Source organism: Arachis ipaensis, chromosome B8, assembly GCF_059453495.1.
Source record: "Arachis ipaensis isolate K30076 ecotype BB chromosome B8, ASM5945349v1, whole genome shotgun sequence".
NCBI lineage: Eukaryota > Viridiplantae > Streptophyta > Magnoliopsida > Fabales > Fabaceae > Arachis > Arachis ipaensis.
Genome location: NC_142443.1, coordinates 24,854,266 through 24,881,139, shown reverse-complemented (window position 1 = coordinate 24,881,139; position 26,874 = coordinate 24,854,266). Strand labels below are relative to the sequence as shown.

The following is a 26,874-nucleotide window of genomic DNA, read 5'->3' as shown; positions in this document are numbered from 1 at the left end:
TCTTCTATCTAAAAAGTAAGTGTACAGTTACTCAAAATGCAGTGATATTTTAAAAAGAAAGATAATACGTTCCTTCATTTGTTCTTCAAAACAAACTTGGTTAGCTATATTTTATTATAAATTTTATCATTTAAAGATACAAACTAATTTTACATTAAATTTTATATTTTAATAACTATAATTTTAAAAAGAGGAATATCAATGCATCCGAAAAAAAAAACGATTGATTTCGATTAATAGACCCGTTAATGCTCCGAAGCTTAGAGTACTTACCACCGGAGCCAAGGAGAGATATGTTTTAAGATCACGCATTTTTAATCCTCCCTTTTTCTTTATTTCAATTTCTAATACATAATTTTATATAATAGTTAATACAACTTATTAGTTATTTATATCTAATAGTCAATTATGTCTCAATTTTCATTTTACATGTTAGAAACAGAAAAACTTAATTAACTAATTGGAAATATTAACATAAATAATTAGGATGAGATTATACTGAGTTGAGTTCAATTATGTCTACATTAATGAAATACAGTGTAATTATATTTAACTTACTAAAATCAATATTAAATTAATTAATATTAAATTTTTTGAAAACTGTCCATGTTATAAATTTGGTCTTATTTTAACATAATAAAAAATTAACTATCGAACAATTTTATTAAATAATTATCTATTTAATAAACAACCAAAGTATTTTTGTTATTTTCAGAATTATTTTATAACTACAATTATGTAGAGTACTAAATTTAATAATAATTTTACTAATTTCACAGTTGCAAACTAATTTCGCTATACAGTTTACTTTTTAGTAAGTATTTTGTTTATAACTTATTTATGATTAATAATTTTTTTACCTCAATACAAATGTTTTTATAATCTGAAACTAATTTTTACTTGCATACGAATGTTTTGTTCACTATCTTGATCTATTTAACCATGTCTTTTTTTGTTTATCTTAGGGTTTGACTTTTGATAATAGGAGAAATGAAAATAGAGAAATTCTCATCATGCTGTGCAAGCACAATATTTGCTAACTAAATGGCTATAGCCTCTCCATTTTCTTCATTAGAACATGTAATTACTGTTGCTAGCTAGAGACATATCGTTCCGTAAATTGAATATTAGGTGTTGGTTGGAGGCTATATTAGGACGATCTTATTCTAACGAATACTTGGAAATGGCGAATAAAGTTACTATGCAGGTTTGTTCGTTAGGCATAATCTTAAACTTGTGTTAAACTATATTTGAATAATATAAATTTTAAGTTAATATATGCTAACAAATTTGCTGCAATAATAGTTGTTAATTTAATGTTCAAATATGTAGAAACTTCATGAATGGGGATCAATGTACGAGAAAAAATTTGAATATGTTTTTGTGACATGTGCAGTTGGTAGGACCTCTGAAGGCATACTTACTGAATTAAAGGCTAAAAATAAATATTTAGCATAGAAAGTGCATCATAGAGAAACATTCATGCTTTACAAAAAAGACCATGAACTATACATTTTATTATGATGCAGATGCGCTATAGAAACACGCATGTTGTTGAATTGGATATTGCTTCAAAAGAGGAAATGAAGTATATAGAACTGCACATTACAGAGCTTCTTTCCAAGAAATCTGTTTAAACTACCGACAAAGGAGATGATAGTTGTTTACTTTTTTGTTTAATTTTAAGGTTCCCTAACCATATTAACACACCTTTTTTTCTGAATTACTAGCTAATGATCTGGAAATTATCATTTTCTTTTGAGTAGACTTAGATTGTTGTATGCATATTAATATTTTCAGTGTCAGCTATTCAGGAGAAATAGTTAATGACACTCTAGATAGGGCAGAGACTGATTCAGAAGACAATTTAGATGATATCTCCTCCGGTGAAATTGACATCTCCAGGCAGTTTGAGCTCAATAAGGTTCCAGAAGAAGAAAATGAAACCTTATACACCCAACAAAGAGAATATGATGTACATGCTGCAAAAAGGAGCTTCAATCTGAACAAAAAGCCATGGTTTGTGTAAAACCCAGTCAAACCGTAATTAATTAAATAATAAATTAAATAGGAGCGAATATGGTTATAAAATCTATCAATCGGAATTTGATAATTTAACTATGATATTTGGATTCAGTAAATTTTTCTGAGTCGAAAAACATAAATTTCTGCGTAAAAACGCGCACTGGAATTTTGACCGGCAGTACCGGCTGAGATCTATCTGGTACTGCAGCTGAGAAAATTAATTATAAGTGAATAAGGCTAAGAAATTATGAGTTATAATTAGGAGAGATAGAAATATTTAAAATGCAATTTAAAACTCTAATCTTAAATGTTTTGGCCCAAAATTGGGCCAACTGACAAAAATAAGTGAACCGGGCCCAAGTGGGCCCAAAACCCAATATATATAAACATTAGTTATGAGCATAACAGCTCACTTATCCTAAAGAAGGGGGGTGTGGGGCACTGAAATAAGAAGAGAGGTGAGAGGGGAGGGTTCCAACTTCAATTTCAATCTTCAAATCACCATAACTTGAGTTACGGAACTCCGATTGACGAGCCGTTTATGGCCACGCGTCGCTCTTCATATCCTCTACAATTTTATCTAAGTTTTGTAGTTAGTATTCCATTCATCTCTGCCCAGTTTTCAAAATTTCCCACTGTTACACGTTTTTGGATAGTTAGTGTTAAAATCTTGTGATTTTGGTTGTTTAGAGATACTCTAACATGAATTCTAAGTGGGTTATATCCCTATTTCATATGGGCTGAGGTAAGAAGTACTCAAATCCTTGTGATTTATCAATTTTATGAACCCTAGGTTGATATATATATATATATATATATATATATATATATATATATATATATATATATATATGTGAAATTAGTTATGTTAGTGTATTTGGTGATTTTGGTGCACAATTGGGAGGTTGGTGTTGCTTGTTAAGCTTTGGTGAGGCTTGGAGCTAAGGGTTGGTGGAGACTTCCAAGAAGGAGCTCAATTATTTTGGTTACAAGAAGTACGATTTAAGTTTCATTTAAGTACCGTGTGGTGTGATGAGAATTCCTAGGCTAGATGCCCCTAGGATTAAGTTTGGATTGTGTAAATGGTTGGTGCTAATATGCATAGTTGATATGTAATGTGAATTAATGATTGAGTTGAGAATTGTGTGAATTTGTATGTTTGGTGTGTTGAAAATTTAATGAATTGGATAATGAATGTTGGTTTGTGGAATATGCATTTAAATTGTGAAATTAGGCCGGAGGCCGGAAAGAGGTAAGGGAGGTAAGTTGATATGTGTGTTGTGTGATGATATAAGTGATTGGCTGGATTTAGATATCGAAAGTGTGAATAATTGGTTTGGTTATTGAATAATAAGATTTGAGGAATTGAGGTGTGGAATTTGATAGTTTTGGGTGAAATTGTGTAGCTATGGTAGGTTTGGTTTTAGTTGAGTGTAATTATGTGAATGTGGTTGGGTTGTGGCCATTTGGATGAGTGGGAATGAATTTGGCTTGTGAACATTGGAAAAATTGGTGATTTCTATTTTTGGGTAAAAACTAATTTTTGACCAACTTTGGCGGTTCGTAACTCGGTCCACGAGGTTCGGAATTCTTCAAAAATAGATTTTTATGAAAGTTTATTCAAAGATCTTTTCAACGGTTCAGAAATGGTTAAAAGGAGAATTTTGTAGAAGAAGTTATGTGTGGTAGAAGTTTGAGATTTAAAAATGAAATTCTGCAGCTTTTTAACTTAGTAAAATTTTTGGCAGAATGCACTCCCACGCGTAGGTGTGGCCGACGCGCACGCATCATTTTCAAAGTTTCACTACCCACGTGTGCGCGTGGCCCATGCGTACGCGTCGATGAGCGAATTCAATTGGCTCAGCCAAAATTCCCGAGTTGTGCCTGAGTTGTGCTGGTTTTGTGCCTGGGGAACAAAACGCACCCACGCGTACGCATGGCTGACGCGTAGGCGTCATTTAGTTTTTCTCCCATCCACGCGTGCGCGTGGAGGGACGCGTACGCGTCGCTGTACCTTGATGCATTCCACGCGTGCGCGTTGGCAACGCGCACGCGTGACATTATTTTCATCCCAAAGTTGATTTTGAGTTTTCAAAGCTGAATTTCAGACTTCTAAGTCCCCTTTTTCATCCTTTATGTCCTCAATACTTATAGTATGTCTAGTGATGGGAAGAGGCTAGGACATATGGTAACTTGTGGATGAAGTAAAGTGAGAATCAATGATGAATGATGAGAAATGATGATTGTATGAGTTGCTGAGGGTGATGATGGAAGTGCGGTGTATACCGTGAGCCAAAGGGTTGTATTTGATAATGATTATTGGCTGGCTATGGATTATGCCATGAGCTGGATGGCTATGATAAATATTGATTTATGGCTAGAAATGAAAATATGCCTTTGAATGATTGCTTTATCTTGAGCTCTCTTTCTCGGAAGTGCGACCCCAGGGAAATGGAGGAAGGTAAGGATCCTCTTCCTTGTTCCTCCTGGTATTGTAAAATCGCCCCCAGCGAGATGGTGGGAGGTTATGATCCCCTCCTTGGTTCCTGATAAACACCGATTTCGTGGTTTATCTTGTGCTTATTTTAGGGGATTTTATCACCTTTTCCCACATTTATTCAATGAAATAGCATGTTTTTGTAATTCTCCCTTGAATTGTGCTTAAGTGTAAAAATATGCTTTTCAGACCCTTAAATTGGTGATTTTAACTCACTTTAATTCCATTCGATGCCTTGATGTGTTTGATGAGTGATTTCAGGTTCATAAGGCAAGTATTGGATGGAAGAAATGAGGAGAAAAGCATACAAAGTGGAGAATGTATGAGGAAACAAGAACTGGGAATGCATCGATGGCGCGCACGCGTACAAGGCGTGCGCGCGTGCAGAAGTGGCTTCGCATAGAGACGCGCATGCGTACATGACGCGTATGCGCGGATGAAGAAACAGCCAATCGACGCGCACGCGCACATGACGCGTACGCGCCGATACTCACACGTGACCCACTTAAAGACAAAACGCTAGGGGCGATTTCTACTATGAATATTGCATAAATCTTATTTAAGACCTGATATTAAATTTTTTATTCTCTAATTTAAATATTCAATTATGTATATCTACTTAACTAATGGCTTCCTAAATTTCCATTAAAAAAATCTTATTTAGAACAACATAAATTAAAGGACAAATTGCATAAATAAATAAATAATGAATTAATTTGATCTAATTATAACTTTTTTAAAATAGTTACATTTTAATTCTGTACTTATTTTATACAAATTTCTACATGGTATAAATTTTTAAAATTTATACATAAACCACTAAATTTATAGATATTTATGTAAAAATTGACTATCATCATAAATCTTTAAAGAGTGTATAAGTTTATGAATATGACTACCATCATAAATTATTAAAATGCAGAAATTGATTTATAAATGGATAAAAAAAGGTGAAATGCTGAAAAATGGATGCATGGTGTGTTATCCACAAATCTGGAGCTAGCATTGTCAGAAAGCACAAAATGTAGGTTACGTTTTGGCTGGGACGAAGACCAAAAACATGTAGCATGCTGGAAAATGTAGCCTGCATTTGGCAGGTCAGGGCAACCAAGTGACGAAACGTGGCCCTGTATCCCCTGCATGCAGACAGGAGCAGTTGTTGACCAACGTTAGAGAAGGCAAAATGCAGGTTGTGTTTGTCAACCGTGCAGGACAAAGTGCAAGTTGCGTTTGGCAGCCACCCTAGCTGCATGTGCGACACGTGTCATGGAGGGTGGTAAATATGTTTATAAAAGCCAAAACCAAAACGTAGATAGGAGAAGCAATGGTGAACCAAGCTTTTCTGAAGAAGAGTGAAACAAGAGTGAAAAAACTGATGAAGCAAAAGTGAAAATAAAGAAGAGTGCTTAATAATTTTATTATTATTTTTTTTTATCATGAGTAACGTCGTCATTATTATTATTATTATTATTATTATTATTATTATTATTATTATTATTATTATTATTATCACTTGCATTATTGTTATTATTATTGTTATATTATTATTATTATTGTTATTAGTGTTATTAGTAACCTTGTTATAATAATTACTATCATGAGTAATTTTGTTGTGATTATTATAATTATGATATTTCTTTTTGCAAGCTATCAGGAATTTGTTGTCCAGAAAACTCAATCCGCCAGAGACTTTTAACGAAGTAGCTGCAGTATCATCGGCGTTTACTGGGTTTCAACACGTTTCGCGAGTAGGCGTAATGAGAGGCCATTTTGCACTGCTGAGTGTATTGGTGGAACGGTGGAGGTCGAAAACTCACATGTTCCACCTTTCAGTTGGGGAAGTGACGGTGACACTGGAAGACATTACATATATACTTGGCCTCCCGGTTAATGGGTAGCCCGTCACGAGTAGAACAGACAGTAGTCACCAGTTTCTGGTGTAGAACTGCATTGCTTGTTTTGGTCGGGAACTAGGTCCGAAGGATCACGTCTTGGGTAAGGTGAATCTTGCATGGATTCGGCGGTGCAGAGACACCGAACCGTGTGACACGCAGGAGTCGATTGAGCGGTATGTTCGGGATCACATTTTCTGCGTGCTTAGAACGGTTGTGTTTCTGGATAAGTCCACCACTTCATTGAACTCGAAGTTTCTGCCTCTGCTTCACAATTTTCACCGGATTCCAGCTTACAGTTGGGGGAAAGCCAGTCTGATACACCTATACAGATCGTTGTGTCATGCATCACGATACAACTGTAAAGAGATGGATAGCCCACTCATACTACCTTTTGTTTGTGCGTGGGAGCATATGCCGCTCTTGGCACCTATACCCTGCGATTAGCTCCGCGATGTTGGTATTCCACTAGCGCGACGGTATTGTTTTTTACTGTACTTATTGTTATTGTTGTTGTTGCTGTTGTTGTTATTATTATTATTATTATTATTATTATTATTATTATTATTATTATTATTATTATTATTATTATTATTATTATTATTATTATTATTATTATTATTATTATTGCAATCATTCTGTTTTTGTTTAGGTGGAGTCATTGGTGCCGACATACAAGATATATACGGAGGCCTACTGTGCATTTTAGGCGAGGACTCGATGACATAGGAGTTGACGATGTAAGTTTTAACCATTAATGTCCAATGTTTTTATTCAGAAGAATAATTTTCCTAATCGACCTCTTGGTACCTAATGTGCAGTTTATATGGTGGCCGTATATGGGAGTGGGGTTCCGGATGACCTCGCTGCCCATTTGTTTTTATGCTCCACGCAGTCGCTGTTAGTGTCATTCGAGTGCATAGAGTGGCACCCGACAGACCGAGTTAGATGACAGTTCGAGATGCAACAGCTTCCACCAGGCCCGGCATTCAACCTTGATCGTGATAATTGCAAGCGGTTGACAGGAGCACAGAACCATGACTGGGGAGAGATTTATAGTCAATGGGTTAACAGGTGGAGATCTGACTACTATAACACATTGCAGTTAGGTAAGGAGATTATAGACTTTCATCATCTCCCAGTGTACTACGTGTGGTACACACAGTAGTACGGGGTTCACCTACGACTGTCAGATAGAGTTGCAGGTGAAGAGGTTGGCGCAAATGAACCACAGCAGCAACAGGAAGAACCAGCTGGACCTCAGCAGTATGTCCCGCCTCATGAGCAACAGTTTCACGTATTATTATTATTATTATTATTATTATTATTATTATTATTATTATTATTATTATTATTATTATTATTATTATTATTATTATTATTATTATTATTATTATTATTTAACGTTTTAAATTATTATTGTTTAGGTTTATCTATTATCATTAATTACTATTAATTGTAATTAATTGTTAACTAGGTCCCGGTATATGAACACCACTATCAGGTCCCGGCATATGAGCACCGGTATCAGATGCCGGCATATGAGCAGCAGTTTCAGGATCTGGCATATGCCCAACAGTTTCAAGCACTCGCCTACGGTCAACAGCAATAGCAATGGCCAGCATATGAGCAGCAGGCACCATACATACCGAAACCACAGCCACATCAGGCACCTGAGCCCTACATACCACAGCTGGTAATTGTAGCCGATGGTCAGTTTAGTCCGTTGGGTGGATCTGACACCCTCAGCTTGTCTCAGGTCCTAAAAGATACAGATTATCTATTTCCGATGCCACCGCAGGAAGGGCCTGCTCCATCTCAACAGTCTGGTGGTCGCCGCACCACATTAGGTCATGCCATTGACTTCAACTTTGATCGATCGACGGGTCATGTAGATCCTCCCGGTCTTTCCCCACCATCGCGTACCCAATTGTTTGATTTGAATGAATACCCGTAGCAGGAAGAGGGAGATTTAGGACATGATTTGCAACACTAGTATGATCTTGGTGGAGCGAGTACTCCGGGGATAAGTGGTTCCGGTTTGTATGACACTGGTGGTGTGAGCATGCCGGATTTTGGTGATCCTGACGTTGGCAGTGGTTTGGATGCCAGTGTGTCTCAAGGTCATCTCTATAACTTATGGACACAAACTGCGCCTCCGGACAAATACACCTCATCCTTGTATTCGAAGAAGGCACCGAGGAAGTAGTCCGCTGCAGTTGATCTTATATTCAGTGTTGTATTCAGAGTTGTATTCAGTGTTGTATCTTATATTTAGATGATTCTGTTTAGTATTATTATCATTATTATATATTTAGCTTTGTTCTCCTATAACTCTGTTTGAGATGATCATATTGCACTTTTGTAACGAAATATTTATTTATTAAAAAGTTACATAACGAGGTTAAAAACTTTATTTATTATAAACTGTTAACTAGGTTAAAATAAATTACGAGGTAACATAAAAAGTTACATATAATTGTGAAGTAGGTCATAACAAAGTTACATTCAAAAGCTTAACCACTAATGACCTCCAACAGAGCTTGGACCTGCGCGTTGAGGACATCGGCTACGGCTATGTCCTTCGCGTCCACATATAGTACACCGGCAAGGACCATGCATATCCCACGAATCCATCTCATTCAAGTAGCGGGTTGACTTCGGTCTTCCTTTTGTCGCGCGCCTCAATGTCTAGTTGGCGATCACCATCGCTCCTTCATATCTATTCCACGTAGATGGGTCATCCATCGGAACAAACTTGCCTCTGTACACCTTGCAAATTTTAGACATCTTGTACACGTCGTGCACATATACTTGCCAATCAAGATGTTGGTTAGCGCAACATGCAAGAACGTGGCGACATGGGAGTCGCTCGACTTGGAAATGGCCACAGTCGCAGTGTCGTTGTGCAAGGTTAACAGTGTAAATGGAGCCATCTTGCATTTCACAAACCTTAAACATCTCGTTGCGCTTGTCGAACCGGTTGACCATAATGTTTCTTGCTCGTTGAAAGCTTTCTTCAACTCTCTTCGTTGCAAATTCTGAATATGTGAATCCATTGCGGACACGCTCATGAGCTTTGGCGCTCTTCTGAGTGAACAATTCATTCAGCCGATAGAAAGTAGACCTAACAATGGTAGTCACAGGAAGGTTGCATGCACCCTTCAGGACAGAATTTATGTACTCTACTAAATTTGTCGTCATATGTCCCCAACGATGACCCCTATCGAATGCCAACACGCATCTCTCAACACCAATGTCATCGCACCATTGAGCATATGCCTCACCCCGCTCTTTAAGCCTTTGGTAGTTTTTGTTGTACTCCTGTTTCGTCCTAGAATAGCTTGTTGAACAAACCATTTAATCATAAGCAAATGCCACAAAATTACTATGATTAGAACCATAACAGTGAAATGAAATACCTGTGTTCACCACGAGTTTATGCAAATACGGAGCCTTGTACCTCCTTAAAAAGTTAGACCCGATGTGCCTAATGCAATACATGTGCCACGCTCTTGGTGGTGACCATGCACCGTTACTGCGAGCTATTGCAGTGTCGATGGAGGTATGGCGGTCAGAAATACCCACACCATCAATTGTAACAACATATCTCCGCAAATTGGTTAGGAAAATCTCCCATGCGTCTGCCGTCTCGCCCTCAACTATCGCAAATGCAATAGGCACAATGTTTTAGTTCCCATCTTGTGCAACCGCAACCAGAAGTGCACCTTTATATTTTTCGTACAGGTGCGTGCCATCTACCTGCACCAGTAGCTTGCAATGTCTGAATGCTACAATACACAGATAGAAGCTCCAAAAAACACGGTGCAGAACTCTTACACTTTGAACCTCCTCACTCTCACGGTAAACAGGGACCGTTTTATTTGAACACGAGACTATGACATCATCACAGTCATTGCTTTCAACCATACTGGCAGAGTCTGGTAAGAAACTTTCCAATCACTAAAAACCTTTGTGACAGCTTTCTGCTTTGCCAACCAAGTCTTGTGGTAACTTACAGTATAGTTGAAACTAGAATGAACTTCTGCAATAACAGACTTCACCTTTATCGACGGGTCGGCTTCAACCAACGACCTAATGGTATCTGCAATAGTGTTTGAGTCCAACTTGGCATGATCTTGTGAAATCGTGCCCATGGTACACGTGTGATTGCCATTGTATCTCCTGATCTTCCAACACCCCTTCTTTCGAATCAAGCTAGCTCGGATAAGCCAATCGCACCCAGCACCATAACCCTTGCATTTCGCATAGAATGTCTGCGGATCAGACTCATACACAGTGTAATCAACTCCTCTAGAGATAGTGTAGCTTTTGATTGCAGATATCACCGACTCCCTAGAATCAAATTCCATTCCGACCCTAAACTTGTCATCTTCCGCCACAACATTGCCTCCACCTACGACGAAGGAACCACTGTTAGTCCAAGGCAAATAAAATTAATAGTAGTGGTAACTTTAATTAATGACCATAAGATAACATACCGATATCCGCATACTCAGAAAATTCTGGGGCATGCATGGCTTTGAAATCCAGAGTCCGCATAAAAGACGGAATGCCAAAGGGGTTCCGGCTTACAATCGCATCCGCCTCATTCTGTACTGCCGGATTGCCTGCCAAGTCTCTGTCATCATTTTCGTCATTGACCTCATAGTTGGCTTCAAACTCCTCTTCACTGTCGTTGTTATCTTCTTCCCAATCTATATCCCCGAGTTCATCAACGTTGACATCGTCGCCATCCACATCCCTCCCCGTATGTTGTTCAAATTCAACGTACAGCTCTATCATCGGCATGTAAAATTGAGTTTGTTGATAAATATAGAACATCCGCTGCATACATGCGTCGTCAGTGATGGACATTAGTTGAAACTGTATCATTCCACCAAATAATTGTACAAGATTTCTATATAAAATATTGCTCACCCTTTTCAAAATGTGACTTTGTATGTTTTCACAAAGACTATTTTGCAACTCATGGTACATGGAATAGCAAATGAAAACGGACATTCACATGTTTTCCCAAAGACAAAATGTGACTATTTGGCAGATAACTGTGTCAAAAAATAGAGTTAGTTGAGGCTGAAGTTATGAAAGGTGTTGCAAATTTGCGAGTATATTATAACGGTGAGGTTATAACAAACACACATAAAGGAGTGACTTTTGTTTGTGAATGTCCGTTGTCATTTGCTATTCCATGTACCATGAGTTTTGTCAAGTTGCAAAATGGTCTTTGTAATAACATTCAAAGCCATATTTTGAAAAGGGTGAGCAATCTTTTATACAGAAGTCCTGTATAAGTATTTGGTGGGCTAATACAGTTTCAAATAATGCCCATCACTGACGATGCCAGTATGCAGCAGATGTTGTATATTTATCAACAAATCCGATCTCACGTGCCGATGATAGAGCTGTACGTTGAGTTTGAACAGCAGTCGGGGATGGGTACGGTCGGCGACGAGGTCAATGTTGATGAGCTCGGGGATATAGATTGGGAAGAAGATAATAATGACAACGAAGAGGAATTCGAAGCTAACTATGAAGTCGATAATGAAAACGATGACAGAGACTTGGCAGGAAATCCGGCGGTGCAAAATGAAGCGAATGCGATTGTAAGCCAACACCCATTTGGTGTTCTGTCTTTTATGCGGACTCTAGATCTCGAAGACATGCATGCCTCAGAATTTTCTGAGTAAGTGAATACGGGTATGTTATGATTATTAACTCAAGTTTCCTATAGTGCTTAATTTATTTTCCTTGTCTGACTGATGGTGGTGCGCATGTCGTAGGTGAAGTCAACGTGCGGCGGAAGATGGCGAGTTTAGTGTCGGAATTGAATTTAGTTCGAGAGAGTCGGTGATATCTGCAATCAAAAGCTACACCATCTCTAGAGGAGTTGATTAAACTGTGTATGAGTCTGAGCCGCAAACATTCTATGCGAAATGCAAGGGGTATGGTGCAGGGTGCGACTGGCTTATCCGAGATAGCTTGATTCGAAAAAAAGCTCGTTGGGAGATCAGAAGATACAATGACAAGTACACGTGCATTTCTGGGCAACAAATTCCTGATAGCCTGCAATAAGTAAAATGATAATTATTAAATTCTAAATAATAATGATAAATTATTAAAAAATGATAATAAATTATTAAAAAATAATAAATATTTATTTACTATTAGATAATAATAATAATAATAATAATAATAATAATAATAATAATAATAATAATAATAATAATAATAATACACTACAAAAAAAAGAGCACAAAATGGCAGCAACATAACGGCGTTTCTATAAAGCTGCCATTATATTTATAAATTAAGGCGGTTTATGCAGCTGCCATAATTTTCTTGTAGAAAGCAGCGGTTTTTTGGTGCTTCTGGCGATTTTAAACGCCATTACCTACTCTGCTTCAGTGATATAAAAATTCTTCTATTTCATTAATAAATATTGTGCTATTTAATCGAACCTCCATCGCAAAGTGAGAAACCAGGAAGAAACTCCATCGCAACATGAGATATGCAATCTCATCCACGAGGCTCTCTTCTGGCGGCAAGTCCTCCATCAACGCTTTTCTTCCAGCTGGATCTCCTCCATCAACGTTTCTTCAATTGATGGATCTGCTGTGTGATTTTTCCTGCTCTACCGTGTTGTTCTCTATGAAACTTCTCCTTCTCCATCTTCGTTGAATTAGGTTTATATACAAATCCACATTCTCTGCTTTTAATTACTCATATTTTGTTTTGCAAATTGTTAATACTTCTATTTCTGTAATTTTAGGTTTTGATTTTCTTCCTTGTTAGCAGAAATTGGGGGTAAGGTCTTCATGTAATTTCTTCTATTTTTTCTTACATCCGTGTATACAAATTTCCATTCTCTTTGTGGTTTTGATTTATAAATATGCTCTCGGTTGGTGCTTTACTGATTTGCATAGCACGTGTTTGATGAATTGCTTGAATGCTTACTTTTTTTGTTTATACATTTATTCAATCATTGTTGTATGTGACATATCGCTTTTGCAGACATATCACAAATTCTTTTATTAGCTTGAAACTTGTTTTTGTGCTTTGTTAAGTTATTTGCTTTAGAGAACAATGAAGTTGTTAATAATCAGGTTGTTTTATATGCAGGTGATGAAGATAAATAGATTTGGAACTATTTAGAAGATGGAAGCTACTTAAATAAGAACCACTTGAAGATAGACATCATCTTTTCATTCATCTGGTGAGTATTAGCATGCTGAACTTAAATAGTGCTTGTGACCTTGAAATAATTAGTTTAAATTTAGTATTAGCATGCAGTTTTCTTATCAGCAGAGGTTGCTGCAGTAGCTGCAAGAGCTTTAATGCCAGAGCAACATGGTCTTGGTGGTTTAGCAATTCCACTCACCAAGTAACTCACACAAGGCTTTAGGTTCTTAATTACATCACTGCATGATGAAATTGTAGCCTCAGAACTAGTTACTGAGGTTACTAAAATCATAAGAACACATGTAGCAGCAACTGATTTCATGCTTATTTAATTAATTGTTATATGTGGTGGTGTTGATAGTGGTTTCAATTTGCATTGTTGGTCTATGTTTAGACATTTTTATAGGATCAAAGGAAGCTAAAAACTGCAAGTAAAAATAATTGTTAAATAGAGTACAAGAAAGATGAGTTTGATTTTGATTGTACAAGAAATTGTTAAAATTTTAAGTTTAGGTGGAAGTAATGAAGAAGGAGTTATTTAGTTTAAACAAGTAATATAAGTTGCACAAGATAATTGGTGCATATATAAATATTTTACAGTTTTCAAATCATGTAGGAATTTGATCACTATGGACATTTAATTCTGTGCTGGCTGGTAGTAAACCTTGTAAGGGTTGTTTATCACTATTGCACACTTTGTTAGTAGCGGTGACAATGAACCATCCAGGAGCAGAAGTGGGGCTAAGGAATAAGGAGTGGATCATCAAGAGCCACCAACCACCAAAATCAAAACTCAACAGAAACAAATAAAACAACCAAAACCTGTAAACTAAGTTACAAGAGAAAAAACACACACAACAACACACACACACACCCTGTGTTTTGTGTCTTGGAGATGGCAATGGCAATGGCGCTTCTTCGCAGGCTTTCAACTTCCATGGACAAGCCTTTACGTCCTCTCTTTAGTGCAGGCACAATTGTTTACTACAAGGTCTTCTTTAATCAAATTTCCAACCATATATGCTTTATATTATATTATTATCTTTATAATAACAAATATTCATATTCATAATGTTCTATGCTCCCCTACCTTAACCAATTAACTACTTGCCATTCCTTTCCCTTGCTTTTGAATGTAGTTCTCTTTACTTGATGAAGCTGTTTACGACAAAGAAAAATCCTGAGTTTCAGTAAGCTTATTATATAATTACAGTTAATATTATGCATATCTAGATATACATATTGTTTCAACTTTCAAGCAGAAAGGAAGAAAAATCAGACTTCTATCATAATATATTGATTTTCCTTTGCAGTGGCCAAAGCAATTGAATGCTTCACTTGAGGAAGTTGATCCTGAGATTGCTGATATAATTGAGCTAGAGAAAGCTAGACAATGGAAGGTAATATATTAGTTTATTATTACTTGCATCTTTGCCAGGGATATAGAAAATCTTGAAAAAAATTATCCAACTATCTGAGTTTATGCAAAACATTTGATATTGCTGAGTTTATGCTGCATGATATGATTCTTCCTAGCCAGGGGGAATATTGGATTGAATGTTTTATTGCCTATCATATATGATGATTGATGAGATGATGGTAGAGTTTTGCTTTTCAGTTTTCACCACACATATGGATTGACTTCTTGTTTTTGTTTTTGTGAAGGGGTTGGAACTCATATCCTCAAAAAATTTCTGATCTTTCTTATTTCAGGTATATTGACATGGCTAAAACACTATGCCAGAAGCGTGCCTTGGAAGCGTTCCGGTTGGATCCAGCGAAATGGGGAGGTAATCACACAATACTAACATAGTACCTGATTTGTTTTTCATTGTATATGAACAAATTTCCCTGTTTTGGCTTCATAGGACTTTGCTTTCACATCTCACACTTTCTCCAATGAATATTTCTATGTTCAATATGTTGTTTTAATTCCCAAAGGAAAGGGGAAAAGAATCAAAAAAAGAAAAAACAAGAGAGAGGAAAATGTAGCTTATGTGTCTCTTACCCCAATGTTGCAGTAAATGTGCAACCTCTGTCTGGTTCACCTGCAAATTTTCATGTGTATACCGCATTGCTGAAACCTCACGAGCGAATCATGGTGCTTGACCTTCCTCATGGAGGGCATCTTTCTCATGGATACCAGGTATTATCAACTTCCCTCACTCATTTACCTGTTTCAATAAAATCTAGTTAGATATATGGAAATAGATCAATGATCACTGTTATCATTTTTCTCCCCAATAAAGCTGTTATGAGATTCACTAGAATAACTTAGCAGTCTTTTATGAAACATAAGATTATTTTGATTAATGGATTTTCATTTCAGCAATGGGAGCATTTCTTGTCTATTAACATTTGTACAGAGTTACAATCAATTAAGGATAAGAAAGTAATAGTCACTATTGTCATGATGCAGACTGATACCAAAAAGATTTCTGTAGTCTCTATATTTTTTGAGACAATGCCATACTGACTGAATGAAAGCACAAGATATATTGACTATGACCAGGTACTTTTGCACATTGCAGTCTTGTATCATGGTCTTTGTATAACCTTCAATTGTACTTTTCACTTGCTGAGTGATTGAACATTTTCCAATCCCCATTTGCCTCAAATTAGTCTACTCTCGATTTAAATATTTGTATACCACTTGTGTTAATAAGAGTTTATTTAAAGGACTATGACATTAATTACTTTTTTCCTGTGGAAAAAATAAAAAGAATTAAATAGTAAGAAATGCAGTAATTGCTTCTGTTGGTTTCTATTAATTCTTTTATTTGTGCTAATATGATCTTTCTAATAGGAAATACCTGCAGAGGGAACTTCTTCAACAGGTGAATGATTTGGAATATATTTGTTTTTTATTTAAGAAAAAAAAGTTGCATTTACAGTTTAAGAATTCTTTTGTATATATTTCATTTTATTTTTTAATTTCAGATTGATTATAAGGGATCCACAGAGTTGGGAAACATTGGCATTGATCCATGGGATTCCTCCATTTTGGAAGGCCTGATGAAGAAGATAAATCCTACAATTAAAAAATTTTATGTGAGATATTTATATGCTTTGTTATATACATGTTTGATTTACTGCATCTAACAAGGATTCAGGTGCTTTATGCTTGTATAAATGCATTTCAGGGGTATCACTTGAGCACTAAATCTTATACAGGAAAAGTGGCCTTATCTACTTTGAAGAATGCATCAAGGAACAAAGTTATAGAGATAGGTAATATTCATATCCTTACTCTTGTCTTCATCATTGGGACGTAATTGTCTGACTGCTCCTAGCTTTATGATCAATCTGAAGAATTCATTTATATATGAATTTACTTGCTTTATCATCTTGTATTTCTAACGGAATAGGAACAGTTGTATCATATATAAATTAATGCCAAGGTAGAGATATATGTAGAGATAGAGATTATTGTAAAACTAAAAAATCCTAGAAAAATAATTAATTAAAACCATATGAAAATTAAACAGGAATTATTATATATCAACAGAAGCACCACATACACATAACAGTTCTTATTAATAACTAGAAAATAGAGTATAATTATTAATTATTAATCATTATTATATAAGAGTGATGGAATGATTTTTTTCTTACCTGATTTGGGAGGTAGAATGGAGAGGGAAAAGATGAAAAGCACAGTGAGAAATTTGATGAGTCCATGTAGTAGTAGAGAGTAGGATCTACATGCAGGTGGAGCCATGATCAGTGAAAATATAGTGAAGGGTTTTCTTTACTACTACTCTAGGGTGGAAGAGAGGGCTTTAATTATTTGACCAATGTGTTTGATGTAAGTAACACAGTAGCTATGAATGAAGAAAGTTTATTGTGTCTGAGAATGAAAGAGTATGGAAGCAGTGAAAGGGAATTGGAGTGGTTGGGAGTGAATTGATATGACTAGTGAATGGAAATTGGAGGGTTATAAAAAAATTAATAAAAAAATAAATGAGGTTTTAATAATGTTGTAATAATATTAATTAATTATTAAAAAATGGGAGATGTGTTTCCTATTTGAGAGACAATGGTCTGAATTCATGGCTTATTCACCAATCAAAGTGGAAAATCATACGGTGAATAATTTCTTTCATTTTGGTCCTTTTTGGAATATGCAATGGTGATGAATAGATTTTCTTCATTGGATTCATATTGTGTGTGACTATTCTGAGTTTGACTGACTTATGGTGATGAAAACCAAATCTTTGCAAACCATGAATAACCCAGCCCCTTATTATTTTTACGGATTGTTGCATAATAGATGTGTTTTATATATTTTTAATATAAAAAATAATCATATATATGAATAAATTTTTTAATATCTAGTCCCTCTTGTGAGACTGTTGGTGTAGTTTTTAATTCTTCAAAATGCTGGTAGTTTGCTATTTATTTGAGTAACTATTTATTTCTAACGTTCAATTTTCTTTTGCAGGTAATATTTATTTACACGGACATGAACAATGAAAATGTTGGAATGAAAATGTTGGAATGATCCGTAGCAAATTTGTTGAGCATCTCTAGAAAAACTCCCAATGTAATAGAACTAACAATATTTCTTAGTTTGATACTTTGTATAGGAGTTATTATTTTTTTTTTTTGTAATACTAAAAAATCATATATTATGTTTAATACTTTGAGTTATATAATATTTTGTCTATGGATTATGATTTTGTTATTGTGGAATTTTAATAAAAAAATTATTTATTTAGCAAGATAAAAATAATAGTAAAAATTACATTTTTAAAAGATAAAAAATATCATTTTTATCCGGTAAAAACAGCAGTTAAAAAATGTCATTTTAAACGAAAAGGATGCCATTAAACCCTGGTAAAAACCGCGTTTAGAAATGCCATTTTAAACAAAAAGGATGCCATTAAATATAGGTAAAAACGGCGGTTATAAACGCCATTTTTAACGAGAAGGATGCCATTAAACCCAGGTAAAAACGGCGGTTACAAATGTCATTTTAAATGAGGAGGATGCCATTAAACCCAGGTAAAAACGGCGGTTATAAACCGCCATTTTAAACGAGGAGGATGCCATTAAACTCAGGTAAAAACGGCGGTTACAAACCGCCATTTTAAACAACAACAAAACCGCCGTTTTATTTGGTTAAAATGGCGGTTAAAAACCGCCATTATAATCGCCAAAAAACCGCCGTATTATCCACTGGTTATTACGGCGGTTTTCAGAAAACCGCCGTAATAACCAGAATGGCGCCCAGAATTCCGGCGTTTTTTGGAGGCGCCATTTTCGGTAATAATGGCGGTTGTAACCGCCGTAATTACCTTAAAAAACCGCCATTTTAACCCTTTTTTTTTGTAGTGATAATAATATTTCATCACTACCGGTATGATAAATTAAAACACAACTACTATTCATATCATAAACATGATAATAATAATAATACCGGTATGATAAAACATAACTATTATTCATATCATAGATATAACTATTAAACATTATTTATTTTTTATTATAAAATACTAACGATTAATTATTAATCTTAGACAGTATTATTTATTTATTATTAAAAAATATTAATAATTTATTATCATTATCCTACATAGTATTTTATTATTATACTACTCATGATAACAATTTTTTTTCATCAGTCTTAAGCATGATAACACTGGCTAATAATAATAATAATAATAATAATAATAATAATAATAATAATAATAATAATAATAATAATAATAACGAAAATAATAAATTAAATTATTATTTGTTAAAAGATAAATAAACAAAATCCAAATAAATATATTTATTTATCATAAAATTTTTTAAAAAATTTACTTATCCATTGAAAATGATCCAAGTACTCAACAATGTGATCTTCAGGTCTAGTAAAATTACGAACCATTTTTTTTAAAGAACTAAATCAACCTAAGTTTTCTACTCTTCTTCTTCTTCCCACAACCTTTCTCACACAAGAGTCTTCACTCTTCACTCTTCAGTATTAACCTCACACAACACTCTTTACTCTTCAGTAACTCCTCCCCCTGCGTTTTGCGTTTTTATACATTCCCACAATACTTTTCTCCATAACACGTGGCATGTATGCAATCGGGAAGACTGCCAAATGCATCTTCTGTTTTTCGAGTTCCCACATGGTCAACAAAGCAGGTCTAGTCTGCATGCAGGGGACATGGACACGTTTCGAGCCCTCGATCTGCTTCCCTACCAATCAGAAGCTACGTTTTGCAGGTTGTTGCAGCTTTTTGATTTTGGATTCACGCAAAACGTATCCTGCGTTTTGCAGGAGCCTCAGCTTTTTTGGTTTCATGTGATGCAAAACGTAACCTACATTTTGTAGATTATTGACTTCAACAGATCCACATCTATAAAATACACCTCAAATCACAATATACTTGCACATCTCCATCATTACTTCTATTCTTAAATTAATTTCCGAAAATGTGTAGCAATTTATAATTTTTTTACTTTTTCTCTCTTTACTATCTTGTACTAGCCATCTCTCTAATTAATAATCATTTTATATATATTTTTTAAAATAAATATACTAAAAAAATAGTTTGAATTAGTTAAATATAATTAATTAAATTTTGGTATAATAAGAATTTAATTGGTATTTAGGAACTATTTTTATTATTTTATTATTCCATTAAATAAAAGAGAAGTGTATAACAATATTTTGTAATTATTTTTATAATTTAAATATTTTATATTTTGTATTTTAAATTCATATTTAAACATAAATTTTTTATGTTAAAAAGTTTATTGCATAATAATTAATCTACAAAATAAAAATGTTTTGTAAGCATTTATACGTTTTTTATTTAAAAACAAAAGACTATACTTCTTAAATTTTATTTTTCTCCCAATTTTATATTTTCAAACAAAAATCCCACGGAGCTTACACATAAAGGACTCATCACCCCAATTAGCTTAAAAAAATAATTAGACAATTCACTTAACATAATGATTATCACACATGAAACGAGACACGTTCACTCATCCGTTTTACAAGCATTCTTTTCCTCCATTCGTTGATCTCAAAACTTGACACGCGTAATAAGCATATAAGATGCTGAAAACATATGTCAGCATCATAGAATTTTTCTAATAATAATTAATGAAATTTCCTTTAAATTTGGAGAAGTATAAAATGAGGTACAATATTAAATTGAGGAGTGTTAGGACAGTAAATTTTGTAATTTGTAGCCATCAATTAGTTATTAATAGTATTTTTAATGGTGTGAGATTTTATCCAATAATGTGAGATTACTCACTCTTCTCTTGATAGTTAAATGCTGGCCAAATTTTAATAAAAATGCTGCCCTTCTAAATTTTTTCTATCAAATTTTAAATTTCTCACCGTGTGATAATTACTAGAGATTATAAGAATTATTGTGAAAGAAAATATCAAACTTAAAATTCTTTTACAAATGAACCATCAAATAATTTGATAATTTTTTTAAATAAAGATAAATTTTAAATATTTTAATTATAAAAATTTTAATATTATATCATAAAATTACTTTTGGTTAAAAGCTTAGACAACTAGTAACCTGCCATTTAATCTAAAGATCTCCGGGGTCTTAATTATTAAATCAATCGCCGGTTTAATTACGCTAAACATAAGTAAGAGACATGAAAGCATGGTGGTCCATGAAATGAAATAGCATATGAAAAGAAGAAAAATATCTTGTTGACTTGTTGGCAAAAGGTCAACAAATGGCGCATAATGGCACATGATTGAGAAGAGAGACAGAGAGAGTGTGTGATGGGTAGGTGCTGCGAATGCACATGACCTGTAATAATGCTCCGTACATTTCACATGCGACAGATAAGTACAATGCAAACTAAAAAACACTGGTGGGTGCACCCATGTTGTCTTCTTATTATGACCATGAATATATGAAAATCAGATCCACCATGAGCGCTTTTTATTCGAATGGTAAACGAATAGGGCGTTAATCTTAAATGTGTTACGGTTTAATTTAGAGGGTAAAAATGAAATTTTTTTAATTTTGAAAAGTACAAAAATCAATTTTTTTTCCGATTTTTGTTTAAAAAAATTCGAGATATATAAATCAGAATCTCTGATTTTGATACCTCACAATTTATATAAATCAGAATCAAAAAATTCCTTGATATGACATAGATATCATAATGAGTCAATGTAGCTAATTGTTTGTATCAGGCAATTCATATTTGATCCAAACACGTCTCTATAAGGTCTAAGGCCTAGCGTGGTCCTTCCATTGTCCTTCGATCAGTCCACCATATATATTGCTGGCAAAGGATAATTATTGAGATCATATAATAAAATTAAAAAATGAAAATCAACGAAATAAAACACATGTATACAAAGATCGTAATAGTGGTTAACAGCATGACATTTAGACCGACATAGAATCGAAATTGCATTGTGAAAATACAATGAAAGGAGAGTTGGCTTATCTTATGATCTTATCTAATATCTAAGCATCTCTCTATGTTGCCAAAGTTTGTCGGCATTTATCCCCCCTCGAATCTCTCTCACATGTTCACATGCGCTTGGGTCTTTGTATGTTTTTATTTATAACAAGATGTACACAGTTATCACTAGATCAGACTATATATTACCCATTTTGCAAAGTTTTGGTTCCAACAAAGTTTGCACTATATACATTGCATGATATCATTGGAAGCAAGGGGCAATCTATGGAAATAAAGCTAAATTGACAATTATACTATTAATTCAAAATCTAATAAATAAATACAATTATTAGTCAACAATTTTAGTTCTATCACGCCTATTATTTAATTTCTAAGAGTAATTATTCGAGTTAATATTTAAAATAGTCTCTCAAATTTGATCTCCAGTTTAATTTAGTCTTTCAATTTTTAATTGATTCAAATTATATCTTGAAATTTTAAAACGTAACTCAAGTTGACCTCTCCATTAATTTCCGTTACTAAAAAAGTGACATGACATGTTTAATTGACATTTAGTGCCTAAAATACAACAAAATAACAATGTTCGGTAGGCAAATTCTCAATTGACCCTTCTTCTTCCTCTTCTTCCTCAATCAGTAAATTCCCAATCTTCTCTCTTACCTCAGTTCATGGCCGTGGTGCCTCCGTCTCACCTCCTTCCCACTCTCTCACACAGTCACACTCACAACACTCACGACGCCATCCTCGCCACTCTGGACCTAGCCACCTCCTTCATTCACGGTGTCATCTCCTTCCTCCTTCGTGATGGCGCCGACCTCGGCAACTGTTGGCCCTGCATCGAACACCACTACGGCGCTCGCAGATGTATTGTCGCCGCTGATGATGACATCTTTCTCAACCGGATCCATTGCTTCCAGATTTGAATACTCCATATGTAGATCTAGGTTTTCTTCTAATGTTGCATCTTCAACTTCTGATGTGTTTTTTATTTTATTTGAGAGCTCTGCAATTTTTCTTGAATTATGAGTAGTTCTTACATCTTCATCAATTTCATATTCTAGACCTATTGATTTGTGAACTGATCTTATGAAATTGAATTTGTGATTTATTGTTGAATTTGTTGTTGATTTGCTTTTGAATCTGAATTTGCATAGATTCCTGCCTCTCTTTATTTTTTCCTTGAATTTCTACTGATGCTGCTGTAATATCTTGCTCTGTTGATGGCTGAGATTTGGTTGTTTCTTGATCGATTTGTGGTTGTGGTTGTGGTAGAAGTCTAGTCTGAATCTCTTCCCACTCAATCTCCCAGTCTTCTACTTCATTCCAGCAAATTTCTGGCAAAATTGGGTGCATCTCCGGTTGGAATTGATGCACGACGTCATTTTTTCAAACTTTAGGTGCCAACTACAACACGACGACGTAGTTTTTCTTATGTCAGGTGTCAACTAAAAATGTTACATTATTTTTTCGGTGATGAAAATAGATGAAAGGACCAACTTGAGTCACGCGTCAAAATTTTACGGTATAATTTAGGTCAATTGAAAATTAAAGGACTAAATTGTACCGGGGTCAAATTTCAGGGACCATTTTAAATATTAACTCTAATTACTCAAATCAGTCTTTGAAGTTTTTAAAATTAGATATTTTAGTCCTTTAGACTTTAAAATACAGAAAATAATCCCCAACGTTTATTTTTGTTAGACAATACATTCTCCTTCCATTAATTACTAACAATGATTGTGGACATGAAATGTTGACTCACACACGTGGCCGTTAAATGTCAACGTGTGCGATCTAGACAAATTAGTCTCGAGAATAAAGTGATGGGTGGATAAATGTCGGTTAAGAATTTCTGAAAAGTATTTACCAAAATGGCGTTGCAAGTACAGCCTTAACCGACGAAATTTTCACTATCAATTTAGAATGTGTCGCAATTAATAATAAATAACCGGGAGTAGAATCCCAGGTCGTTTTCCTAAGAGTTGACACAAGATGCAAATTATTGGTTAGGATTTTTTTAATATTTTTTTTTTGAAATTGAAAACGGAAAAATAAATAGTTAGGAATTAAAGCAATGAATAACTAACAAGAGATGATACATATTTAAAATAAAAGGCCTTAGTTAGGGGAGAGAATTGGAGTTCTATCCTTGTTGTCTTTCCCAAGTATAAAAATAAAGGTTCATTACTCCCACTTAGTTATCCTCTAACAATTGAAGGAAAGTCAAATGGGCATCACTAACTCTAGCTCACAAGTCCTAGTCACTTCACGGAGAAGGATTAGAGTTAGTGAGAATTGAGCTAGCCAACAATTTCCAGTTACAGATTACCACTTAGGTATAACAATTCAAGGGGTTCCAATTACTCAACCCCCAACCAAGTTGAGAGTTTACTCCATTAACATGAATGCCATTTTCATAAACACATGGTAGGAGTAAATAAAAAATATGATAGTTATGAGAAATTAATTAAATCAAAATTGGCACTAACAGTAATTAATAAGGATCAAACAAGCAATAAAAATAAACATAAAAATAATTCAATGCATTAATAAAATTCAAGAGTGACAAGATCCAAACATGAATTCAAAGCAATCAAATGGAAAAGAGCAATAGAGGTATTAGAGAAGAAAACTATAAGGACAATGACTCCAATTAAAGGTAGTAGCAGCTCTCTCAAGATTCAATTCAAAGTAAAACTAAGAATGTCAAAAACCTTAGAGAGAAGTAGGTGCTTCTCTCACTAGAATTCAAAACTAATAAAAACTAAAGTGAAAAGTGAAGTGTGTTCAGTCTCAGCTCCATTCCAGCTTCTAGTCTGCGTTTTCGGGCTTGAAAATGGGTCCAAATCAGCCCAGAAATCGCCCCCAGCGAGTTCTGTTAAGTGCAGCACGTGACGCTCTGTCACGCGTACACGTCACTGAAAGACGCTCCTGATCATGCGCACGCGTCAGCCATGCGTGCGCGTCACTCCTCGCTTCTCAAGTCTTTAATTTCCTGTGTTCCTTCCACTTTAACATGATTCATCTTTATCCTTTAAGTCATTCTTGCCCTATAAACCTGAAAACACTTAACAAATACATCACGGCATCAAATGGTAATAAAGGAGAACTAAAAATTAATAATTTTAAGGCATAGGAAACATGTTTTCAATCATAGCACAAAATTAGGAAGGAAACTTAAAAACATGCAATTTACATGAATAAGTGTGAGAATAGTTGACAAAACTCACTCAATTTAGTCCAAAATATATCATAAAATAGTGGTGTATCATGAAGTACAAAATAATCCCCGAAAAATTTAAAAAATTTCAAAACAGTCCCTAAAATTTTTTTTAAAATCCAAAATAGCCCCTTTAAATTATTTATATATAATTATTTTTAAATTGATAAATTTTAATTTCTAAAATTTTTTATCTATTTATCTCAAATTTGACAATCTTAAATTATAAATTAATTTTGAAGTTTCTCTAAAAAAAATTTAAATAATTAAATAAACTCATTTATTTTTTATCGTGTAAAATATTAATTTAATCTGTATGTACCATATTCTATAATAATTCTTTAATGGTGAAGAAGAAAATGAGCTAGTGAAAAATTTTTATCCAACATAAACTTTTTCACATAAACAATTGAAAATATGTGTGCAAATGCTTATGAAGATAACACTTTAAAACTTGCATACAATGCCAATCAAATCATATATGAAGTCAAATTTGTAAGTTTTGGTCATTACAATATCAATGTAGATGATTTACAAAATTCCAATATAATATAAAATTTCTAATACTTTGCAACACTTTAAGAAGAAATGTCTTAACAAATATTCAAGTATTTTGTTCATCTTTTATTGAAAGTTTTCGGATTCACTAGAGATGTAATATTGCATAAAATAGGTTTACAGTTAAAGTTCTTTGTGCTACTATAATTAATAATTATGTTAAGAAAAAATAGATTTTTTCTACTTCTTTCTCTAAATTTATTTGGTGTCAATATCATAGGAATTTATGTATATAAATAGTGCCCTTTATAATGCAGTAACCTCTTAAATTTAGTTGTTATTATTATGATTTTTATATCACCTCGATGCAGTAGATATCATAAATTAATTATTAAATAATATTATTTCTTATGACATTTTAGTATTAATGAATAAAATTATCTTTTAATTTATATATTGTTATTTTTGTATTTTTATTGATTATATATATTTTTAATAATATTTTAATATTTTGATTAAAAATATATTATAAGATGTTGACTATTGAAAAAGATTAAAAATATTTGAAAGAACTATTTTTAAATTTTTTCAGAGACTATTTTGAGATTTTTTAAATTTTTTAGAGATTATTTTGTTTTTCAGGGACACTTGACGGCTACGTGTACGAGTTAACGATCTACGTCAACAATCATTGTTAATGACTAACGGAGAGAAACTCTATTGTCTAACAAAAATAAACGTTAAGGACTATTTTGTATATTTTAAAAACTAATTTAAATAATTACTTTAATCTCAATTACTTTCCCAACTTTTTAAATAGTAACGTAAATGGAAAAAAGAAAAGCTATACATACAATGTAAAAATATTTCAATTAAATTCAAATTTTTTTATACTACTACAAATTTTTTATTTTTCATAATTGGGCTTTTTCAGTACATTCATTTTTTCAAAAGTGCAAAACAAATGAAAGCTATATTTAATTACCAAAAAAAAAAAATGAAAGCTATAATTTTTTACTTGATAATTTAGCAAGAAGCACCCGGGACCTTAATAAATTCTGACAAGCAGATATATAGTGTGAATTATGAGAGTTATTTCTACTGTAATGTTAAAGGAT

General features: G+C 33.9%; 2 protein-coding genes across 2 annotated transcripts; one reads left to right on the top strand and one right to left on the bottom strand.

Moving 5' to 3' along the window:
• Positions 1-9,105: 9,105 nt before the first annotated feature.
• LOC148547475 (uncharacterized) lies at positions 9,106-11,220 on the bottom strand. Its single transcript, XM_088495458.1, has 5 exons — positions 10,917-11,220; positions 10,434-10,831; positions 10,177-10,198; positions 9,878-10,076; positions 9,106-9,757 (listed from the first exon to the last, which is right to left on the bottom strand). Exons 1-5 carry the CDS (start codon positions 11,218-11,220, stop codon positions 9,106-9,108), a joined length of 1,575 nt encoding a protein of 524 aa, XP_088351584.1.
• Positions 11,221-14,254: 3,034 nt separating this feature from the next.
• LOC107623068 (serine hydroxymethyltransferase 1, mitochondrial-like) lies at positions 14,255-18,093 on the top strand. Its single transcript, XM_088497517.1, has 7 exons — positions 14,255-14,608; positions 14,757-14,807; positions 14,931-15,017; positions 15,331-15,407; positions 15,639-15,763; positions 16,731-16,848; positions 18,062-18,093. The coding sequence occupies exons 4-7, from the start codon at positions 15,341-15,343 to the stop codon at positions 18,091-18,093; spliced, it is 342 nt and encodes a 113-aa protein (XP_088353643.1). The 5' UTR covers positions 14,255-14,608; positions 14,757-14,807; positions 14,931-15,017; positions 15,331-15,340.
• Positions 18,094-26,874: the final 8,781 nt, after the last annotated feature.

What these genes read in the sequence shown, in the direction of transcription:
- LOC148547475 (XM_088495458.1), bottom strand. Translation starts at nt 11,220, where the DNA reads ATGATAGAGCTGTACGTTGAATTTGAACAACATACGGGGAGGGATGTG. An exon ending in TTCTGAGTATGCGGATATCG is followed by an intron (nt 10,832 to 10,916) that starts GTATGTTATCTT and finishes CCTTCGTCGTAG; the next exon opens with GTGGAGGCAATGTTGTGGCG. An exon ending in ATTCTAGTTTCAACTATACT is followed by an intron (nt 10,199 to 10,433) that starts GTAAGTTACCAC and finishes TGTAGCATTCAG; the next exon opens with ACATTGCAAGCTACTGGTGC.
- LOC107623068 (XM_088497517.1), top strand. Translation starts at nt 15,341, where the DNA reads ATGGCTAAAACACTATGCCAGAAGCGTGCCTTGGAAGCGTTCCGGTTG. An exon ending in ATCTTTCTCATGGATACCAG is followed by an intron (nt 15,764 to 16,730) that starts GTATTATCAACT and finishes ACAAGGATTCAG; the next exon opens with GTGCTTTATGCTTGTATAAA. An exon ending in GAACAAAGTTATAGAGATAG is followed by an intron (nt 16,849 to 18,061) that starts GTAATATTCATA and finishes TTTCTTTTGCAG; the next exon opens with GTAATATTTATTTACACGGA.